A 9,127-nucleotide genomic window follows, 5' to 3' on the forward strand; every position below is an offset into this window, starting at 1 on the left:
AGCTAAACCATCATGGAGTGTGACCAGTGGAAGGCTGCCAGTCTAGCAAGGAGCTGCACCAGCATTGTACCCGACTGTCTCCCTTTCCTCTGACTTTGAGAGCCCCCTACCTTCTCCCTTCCAAGTGCCAGCAGGGCTTGGGCTGGAGAGGGAAACTCGGAGCCAGAATTCCTTGGGAAAGTAAGGAGAATGATAACACCAAGGAGATAGTTTCTAATGGTAGTCAGAATGGCCCTAAGGGCAGGAGGAACCCTTCAGAACAAGGATCATTCTTCTTTCTCCTCCTGGCCCTAAGCCTCTGGGGGCTTAGAATTAGGCAGCACCCACTCCAGGAGAGGGGGTGAGGGAGCATGGCCCAGTCCTTCAATTCTGCTGGAAAGAACCAGCACAGGGCTTATGAGTACCTGGCTACATCAGATATAAAGGTGAAAAATTCGGGACCCCGCCTTCAGAGAGCTTATAGTCTAATGGGGAAGGGAGTTCAGCAGCAGGAGGGGAGACTCATCCTTTGAGGTGGGAGGAGGGAGAAAACCCTATCTGGGGGTAAAGGACGTCAGCAGCAGGCAGCCAGGCAGCCTCAGGCACACTCTCTCTTCCCCAGCTTCCCCAACAAAGCTCACTGCTCACTTCACCATTTGGTGAATGAACCTTCTAAGGAAGAAGGAGGGGAGATTCTTTTTTCTTAGGGTGGATTTGAGGCTTTGGGGAAAGGAGTGAATAAGCCCCACTCTTCTCTTGTCCTTTCCCCTCCACCTGATTCTTGGAAATAGCCCTCCTGGGATTTGGGACCGCAGACACCATCTCACTCCATTTTCACATTTTACAGATGAGGAAGCAAAGACTCCCAGAGATGAAGGGATTTGCCCAGTCCTCTAAGTCTCTATGTCCAAAAGGTTTCCCGAAGTTTGAAAGGGAGAAGGTCTCTGGGGAGAAGGGAAGCTTTCCCCAGAGAAGGAGGCAGTCCCTGAAGTACCAATAAGAATAACCACAGCTCACATGTTTTTAGGGCCTTAAAGTTCACAACAGTTTGGGTGAGGAAGGCAGGGGCCAGGGTGACCAGGCAGACTGAACAGATGATGAAAGTGAAGGCCAGAGGGGCAGCAGCGAATCTGCCAGAGATCGGGGTGTTAGTGGGCAGCAGGCTGGATGTGAGCCAGCAGTGTGAGGTGACATGACACCCCCCCCCCAAAAAAAAAGCCAATTCAGGAAGCCTAGATTGTGCCCAGCACATAGCAGAGACTTCATGAAGGCTTATGGAGGAATCATGAGCTCCATTCCTTCTGGACTTTCCTTTGGTTAGACATCTGGGCGACAGACAGATTGATGTGGGGACCTAGGTGGTCAGCAGGGATGGTGGAGAGCCTGGAGCCCCGGAGTGGGAAGGGCCGGGAGGGCTGGCTGGAAGGGGTGGGCGCAGGAGGTGGCCCCTTCCTCGGCCTATCTGACAGGCTGTGATGGGATGGAAGGACCAGCCTAGCTCCCGGGCAGCAGAAACATTGTAGCAGAGACTGGCGTTGGTTTCACTGAGAACCTTGCATTACCAGATCGACCCCAAGCAGGAATGAATGGGGCGCCTAGAGCGTCCAGATCCCTAAGCATCTATCAGGCACCAACCGTGGTGGGTTTTTGTTTGCTTTTGGGCCAGCTGCTGGAGATGAGAGGGGGGCTCCCTCCTGGAGGGCGCCACGCAGCAGCGGCAGGCTCCAAGGGGGGCTTCTAAAGGGAGAGATGGGAAAGAGGCGCAGGTGGGAGCTGCGGCCCCTGCAGCTACCCCCCTGCTGGGAGGGTAAGGGACAGGACTCCCCACTCATGCGTCCATAGGCTCCACGGCCCTGGGCGGCCACCCATCTGCTGTGTGACCTTGGGAAACCCGCCTGACTTCTCTGGACCTGCCCCCCTGACATGAAATGGGGAGGGGGAGCGAAGCTCTGAATCCCACATCCCAGGACGCCGCGGAGGCCTCAGTATGCCCATCTGTGAAATGGGAGCCAGGCCAGACGGGGGCTCCCTGCTGGGGAGGGAGGAAGGAAGCAATTACGACGCCCAAAGCAGCTCGCGACGCCCCTGCCGTAAAGCGCGGCGTCCTGACGCCGGTGGGGGCGCTGCGCCTGCGCGACGCGCGCACTTTCCGGCAGAGGCGGGCAGAGGAGGCCGCGGGAACCCGAGCTTGCTGGGGGCGCCGCCATCGCCGCCGTCACCATGGTGAAGCTGAGCAAGGAGTCCAAGCAGCGCCTGCAGCAGCTCTTCCGGGGCGGCCAGTTCGCTATCCGCTGGGGCTTCATCCCCCTTGTGCTCTACCTGGGTCAGTGCGCGGCGATGGCGGCGGGCGGGGGCGCGCGGGGGGCGGGGCAGCGGGGGCGCGCTCGCGGGCTCGGGATCCAGCACGCGGCGCCGCCGGCAGCGCGATGACGTCACCAGCCAGCCCCCCCCCCCCCACGTGGGCCCAAGGGGGAGGGGTGAAGCCAGCCCGGCTGCCGGCATTTGTTAGGCGCCTACTGTATGAAAGGACCATCAAAAGGGACCACTCCCCTTCCCCCAGCCCCCCTAAGGCGGGGCAGGCCACCCGTGAGGCCGTCTGTGGCCGGGGCGGCGTGAAATTGGACATGCATTTATTAGGCGCCGACTGTGTGCCGGGCCAAGGGGATTAGGGTGGGGGGGAAAGCAGAGCGAAGCCCCCCCCCGAAGCGCTTGAGGGCCCGGCACCTTGACCCCCTCTCTCTGCGTCCAGGATCCCAGGCAGGCCCCCCGTGGAGCCATTGTACAGATGGGCCAGGGAGGAGTCCCCCAGTGGGCGGCGCCCGAGGCCTCAGTTTCCTCATCTGTAAAACGAGGGGCTTGGATCCAGGGGGGCCGCGGCGTCCCTCCCCGGGCTCCGCAGCAGGGCCCGGCCCTTGCGGGGGTGCTGGAGCCCCACTTTATTTTCCCTGTTTCTGGGCGCTGATTCCGCAGCGGCGGGCGCAGCCTTCTGGGGGCCCCTGACGAGGGACTGGGCCCGGAGCTCAGACCTTTGGGCACGTTCTGGGGTCCGTCACCTCTGTGGGGAGCCGGACCATTGGCCGGAGTGCCCCCCGGTGGAATCGGGGGACCCCCGAGGGCCGGGCTGTTGTCCGATACTGTGATGTTGGTGTGTCTGATCTGGCAGATGTGGGGGCAGAGCCCCAGAAACACGTGCTGCTGGAGGGGTCCCCGGTTCTTTACGGAGCCCCGAGTCTGGGGGCTCCCCACACCGGGGCTGAGAGCACCTTCTCCCTGCCTGGATCCTGTGGCTGATGGATTCCCCTGGGGTCGCCGGGAGCCACAGTCGGGGCAGGCCCAGCCACTAGATACTCTTCATTGAGGACTTTGCTGTTTACGTGGGGTCTTTTTATTTTTAGGATTCAGGAGAGGTGCAGATCCTGGAATGCCTGAACCAACCGTTTTGAGGTACAGTATTACAATTCATAAGCATTTTTAATTGTAGATTAAAGAACTTACACAGAAAAAAGCCCCAGGGGCATGGTGTGTACTGTGCCCACTTCGGAGGAGCTGACCTCCCTGTGCCCCAGGACCTCAGCTGGCGGTTATCAGGTGCCTTAGGAAACAATGCCTTTGGTTCAGCTGCCCAACTAAGAGATTCTCCGCCAGGGGCCTCCTCCCTGCTGCGCCTTCTTCTGTTGAGCCGGTCCTCAGGACTTGGAGGGCTGCTGGGACGGGGTGGGTGGTGCTTAACCCTTCCTCCGGGATGGACAAGGGCTTCTTGTCATCTGACAGCAGACTCACATACAGGAGACCTTTTTTAAAAACCAGGTTTTTATCGAACTCTTGCTGGTCGAGCACCTAAACTTCCCCCTGCATCCCTCTCTTTCCCCTTTCCCTGAGAGCCATCCCAGTGGCAGAATTTATTTTTAAAGAAAATGAAATAAAAGAAATAAAGATTCTACAAATTGCTGATCACATGGACCATTGACCTAACTGTCCAGTTTCATGGCCTTTCAGGCAGTGTGGCCTCAGTCAATTAATTTGGCTGAAACAGTTTGCTCCTCTGTAAGAACAGGGGACTCAGCCAGAGGACTTGGGATGTCTTTCCAGTTTCTTGACTTTCTTTGTATTTCTGCCCTCCCAGCATTCTTCAGTCTGGGTTTTCCTCCTCCCTCAGGCCGTCTCCTTGACAGTGGGGTCTCCTCCTCAGGCCCCCCTCCCTATGGGTGGTTCACTCAGTATTTGCTCCCCCCCTTCTGTGATGCCCCCCCCCCAACATCGGATGCTTATCTCTGACTTCTTTAGATATCGTCAGCCCCACCCGGCTATCTCACAGACGAGGTGAGGTGGTCAGGATCACGGCAGGGCCAGGGCCAGCATCCTTCTCAGGTCTTCTGGCCTCCCTGATGAGCACCTCTTTTTGGATTCCCTTGGCTTTTAAGCTCAAAAACTTAGAGCCTGGTTCCTGCCCCCAAAGTCATCAGCCTCCTGCCTTCCTGATTCAGGTTATAATTCTTGCAGTCGTGTGTTCTCAAGACCTCGACAGTCCGTTTCTCTTCAGTAACAACTTCCTTAGTGGTCCCCATTGCTCCTGGTATAAAGTTTAAGCCACTTGACCTGGCATTCAGTGCCCTGCTGAGTTTCCAAGCTTTAGTATGGCAAATGATTCACCCATTCTCTGCCTCGCTTTCCTATTTCTCCAGCCACATTCTAGCTTCCCTGCTTGCCCTCTGCAATCGTAGACCTCTCATTGAACACTTCGCCTTCTTAGCCATGTTTTTGTGAACATGCCTTATCTCTCGAACAAGATCTTGTTGATTGATGCTTTGGGGTCTGGGTTTGGCCCCTTTACACACTCTCTGTGTCTCTCTTTCTCTCCCTCTCCCTCCCCCTCTCTCCCTCTGCCTGCCTCCCTCTTTGTTAGTGGCTAACTCTTTGAATGTCCCAGAGAGCTGAGGAGTCTCCGTACAGACGACCCCCTGGCCTTGAGCCCCCCTCTCTCTGCCTTAGGCCAGGCTGGTAATTTTGAGTCTCTCTTGCAGCTGTCCCCGAGAGAGAGAGAATAGATTGGACCTGAGAGTCAGGCTGCGTTTTCACACTGCTGAGAGGTGGCAGGAGCCCTGTTTCTGCACATCTGCTAACTAGAAAGTGCTTGTGTGATCGCAGTGGCGGTCTTTCTTTTATACAGACTTGTGAGCTTTTGTTTCATTCTGACCCTGGCTAGCCTGTCTGCCCTCCCTCTGTTTGGTCACACAGGGGCCTGCCTGGGCATGGATGTTGGGATCGATGTAAACCTGGGGCGCGAGCATATGCCTCGGCTGCGATCTTGGATCCGGGATGGCGCCGGCTTCTTGGTGGCTCGTCACTTATCAAGGAGCTGCTAGTTCTTTACAAAGTTATTTGAAAATCTCTTGTGGGACACTGGGAGTTATTCGTGAATGTTGGAAGGAGGGAACCACGGAGTTAATGCCACAAAGAATGTTAAGCCAGTAAAGTAATTGATCTCCTCTTCTTCCCCACACCCCAATGTTTTTGTTAGAATTTCCGTGATGATTTACTTGATCCTCATGTCTAATGAACAATTAGCTGTTAATAATTATTTTGCTTCTGTTGTCCTCTCTCTGTGACGTCTGAACCATGGGCTGCCTCCCTGAGCCCAGTCCCCTGATGGTCCTGTGGGACTGGGTTTTCTGTACCAGACAAGCTTTGTGCTGTAGTAATCCTGAGCCTCCTAGAGTGCTGGGCGAGCTTGACCAGTGACAAATCCTTGTGACTCAGGGTTGGAGCCGACCCTGCCTCTGTCCTTCTCTCCCTTGTATCTCTCCCCTGCTCAGCCACGTTCAATCACATCCTCTGTCTCAGAGCAAATGTGCTAATGCTTTTAGTATTTTAGGATTATAGGTTAAGGGGCAAAGGCAGGATTCATACGTGAGCCTTTGGCCAGTTACTCTTGGGGGTCAGCCCCATGGTTAGTTACATTTTTCTTTTAAAAGAAAATGCACTGGGAGAGGGCAGCATTTAATCTAATACATTAATGTCTAACCGGAATTTCTAGGACTCTGGCACCTTTACCCTAGAAGGATGGTGGTTGGGGGGGTGAGAGAGCCTTCAAGTCCCTGACTCTACCCCAGCTGACCTGGAGTGATCCCACTATTTAGTCCTGGGCAGGTGGTGGTGGCTTTGTCATTTGGGGTCACTTTGGTTTTTTGCTGTTGCCTTTAAAAATGTACACAAGCAAAATTTATTTAATTATTTTAATGACTAAGGTATTGTTAACTGTGAAAGTGAACTTTGTCACCTTCCTAGGCAGAAATAACCTGAAGAATAATCTTAGTAAGTCTCTAGTGTGTGCGTGTGTGTGTGCGTGCGTGTGTGTGTATGTGTGTGTGTCTGTGTGTGACTTTGCACTGAGCTTTCTCTGGGTTTTGGAGGCTGATAGCTATTAGAGAGAGACCTTAGTACGTGTGAAAAAATAAGGGAAGTAAAGTATGCAAAATTACTTGGGGATTTTTAAGGGGGTTTTAATACCATTTACAAATGAAAATAGAAATAAGATTAGTTGTCTCCAGGTACCAGCAAAATCCCTTTTTAATAAACTCCGCAGGACATCAGAACAGTTGGTTGTATCTCATTAAACTGAATATAGTGTTAGAAATCACATTTTCAGGCAGCAGGACTAAGCTCACTTTTTTTCCCCCTCACCTCCCAGGCCCAGATCTTTTTCTTTGTTTAGTATTCATGGATGGTTTATGATTTTAGATTAAGTTTCAAGTGGCTGAGGGAGAGGTTACAGGTCATTACTGCTTAGTGGCAAGACAAAAGAATTTAAACAGGTTAGTTTAAGTTATTTTCTGCTACTTAAATACAGTTAGGTCTTTTACTTTGAGAATGACTAGAATTTGAGACCAAAGCTTGAGAAATTGCCAGCCTTTACTGCCCTGTTTTTACCAGATAAACAAAGTTCTCTTTCTCTAACCTGTGCTGGGAACGTGGAAATCATTTTATGACTCAGAATAGCACTTAATGTTTTGGAATTCTTTTGCATGGAGATTTTAACTCTAGGTGGGCTCTTGATATCACCTTATAGATTTTTTTAAAAAAGGGAAAATGTTGGTGAATTCATCTGTATCAGGAGAATTTTATAATTATGTGGTGAGGGAGGGTCCAAGTGGTATAACAAAATAAAAGTAAGTGTCATTTTAAAATTTCAAAATCTTCTCTGAGGCTGATTTGGTCAGTGGTTCCCAATAGCCGGGTGGCTGCCGGGGATGGCGGAGGCGATAGGCGAGCCACTGGAGCCCAAGCCCATCGTCTTCGAAGCTTGATGGGAAATGATTGAAAGCAATTGTCCATTAGGCTCGGGGCTCTCTTCCAGGGTGCTAATGACACTCAGAGCCCGGGTAATTGACTTTAGGGAGGGAGGCCCTTATTCTCTTTTAGCCTCAAGCTCTAAAAACAAAAATTGCTTTGGCCTCATCGAAGTTTTCATTAGAGCAGGGGCTCTTTCTGACTGGTGTGGTCATTTGTCCTTTGTGGGTCGGCAGGCCTTTATTTGTGAGGGAGGGGAGTCAATCCCCAAGTTGCTCAGTGGCAGATCAAGGGCTCCAGAAGGATACAATTAATTGATCAATCAACAAGTATTTGTGGAGTGGCTACTGAGGGCTGTTTGGCCCCAGGTGCCTGCATTTCCCGGGCTCAGCAGCCCCCCTGTATGGGCAAAGACTCTCTGACAGTGTAGGGCTGGGCTGAGGTGACTGCCGAGCTCCTCAGCGGCTTTATCTTTGTTTACCTCGGTAATGCCTTTAAAGTGGTTAAGGACCTTTCTGCAGGCCGCAGTTCTGTACCTGGGGCATGGCTCTCAGCCAGGCCAGTCTGCCTTTTCCTAAACCAGGCTTTATTTTGCTCTTACTCAACTTTCACACAAAGCTGCTAGTTTTAATTTGTGACCTTCATGACACTATTTCAATAAACTAGGTTTAGAAATTTTATTTTTGTTTGGATTTAATTTATTTTTTCCTCTCCACAAACATTTTAGCTTGCTTTGGGGATGAAAGACTGTTTGAACATCTGGATTGGCAGCAATCAGTGGACAAGAGAAACCCTGCCGGTGTGCACTTTGGCCAGAATAACGAAGTGAAGCTCCTCGTTGGGCACCCCGGGGGTCTTACTTCATGGCGCGTATATGGCAAAATAGTTCTTCTGATTAACTCTTGCGGACAGAATGTATCAAAATAAATAACTTAAACCATGATTTATTGTCAGTCTTTTGAAATTCAATATAATGAAACAGGAACACATAAAATGATAAAACATTTTCATGAACATTTGTTTAGAATGGGGTATATCGGGCTCTCTAATATATGTACATTTCTGATTTTTAGCTTGTTGGCATCAGAAATTCCCAAGTATCATCTTAGGAGAAGACTCAGGCCAAAAAGTTAAAATTTTTTTGTTGATCACTTTTGTTTTTTACATCATTTGAATTCCAGTATTCTCTCCCCAGTCCCCTCCAGAGAACTGTCCCATATAACAAGTTAGATTTTTTTAAAGAAAAAGAAAGCACATGAAACACATCAATTTATTAAAAAGTTCTGCAAATATATGCAGTATTTGACAGTTGTGGACTCTGACCTCTGCAGTAGGCCATAGACTTTTTTTTTAAAAGCAATCGGGGTTAAGTAACTTGCTCTAGGTTACACGGCCAGTTATTTCTGGGTGTGGTGCTAAGTATCTGAGCCCGGATTCCATAGACTCTTTTTTTGAAAGTAATCTTTTTTCCTCCCAATTAGATGTAAAAACAATTTTTAATATTTGTGGGTTTTTTTTATATTTTGAGTTCCAGATTTTATCCCCCCCCCCTTCTGAGACAGTAAGCAGTCTGATATAGGTTATACGTTAGCAATCATGTAAAACATTTCCTTATTAGTCACTTTGTGCAAGAAGACTCAAAAAGAGAGAAAGTGAAAAATAGTTTGCTTAATTCTGTATTCCAACAACATCAGTTCTTCCCCTGGAGGCAGATAGTGTGCTTCCTCAGAACTTTGGAATTATCTTGGCTCTTTGTACTGCTTGACAATAGCCAAGTCATTCACAGTTCTTCATTGTACCGTATTGCTGTTGCTATATACAATGTTGTCCCGGTTCTGTTCGCTTCACTTTGTATCGATTT

At 50.6% G+C, this 9,127-nt stretch overlaps 1 protein-coding gene across 1 annotated transcript; it reads left to right on the forward strand.

Moving 5' to 3' along the window:
* The first annotated feature begins 2,088 nt into the window (after positions 1–2,088).
* On the forward strand, positions 2,089–8,209 carry TOMM7 (translocase of outer mitochondrial membrane 7). The gene is made up of 3 exons (XM_069088735.1): positions 2,089–2,302; positions 3,375–3,423; positions 7,994–8,209. Exons 1-3 carry the CDS (start codon positions 2,200–2,202, stop codon positions 8,007–8,009), a joined length of 168 nt encoding a protein of 55 aa, XP_068944836.1. The 5' UTR covers positions 2,089–2,199; the 3' UTR covers positions 8,010–8,209.
* Positions 8,210–9,127: the final 918 nt, after the last annotated feature.

The sequence above is a fragment of the Petaurus breviceps genome, unplaced genomic scaffold (assembly GCF_028583685.1).
Source record: "Petaurus breviceps papuanus isolate PSGF00001 unplaced genomic scaffold, PetGlider_PUasm1.0 185, whole genome shotgun sequence".
Classification (NCBI taxonomy): domain Eukaryota; kingdom Metazoa; phylum Chordata; class Mammalia; order Diprotodontia; family Petauridae; genus Petaurus; species Petaurus breviceps.

What these genes read in the sequence shown, in the direction of transcription:
- TOMM7 (XM_069088735.1), top strand. Translation starts at nt 2,200, where the DNA reads ATGGTGAAGCTGAGCAAGGAGTCCAAGCAGCGCCTGCAGCAGCTCTTC. An exon ending in CCCCCTTGTGCTCTACCTGG is followed by an intron (nt 2,303 to 3,374) that starts GTCAGTGCGCGG and finishes TTTTATTTTTAG; the next exon opens with GATTCAGGAGAGGTGCAGAT.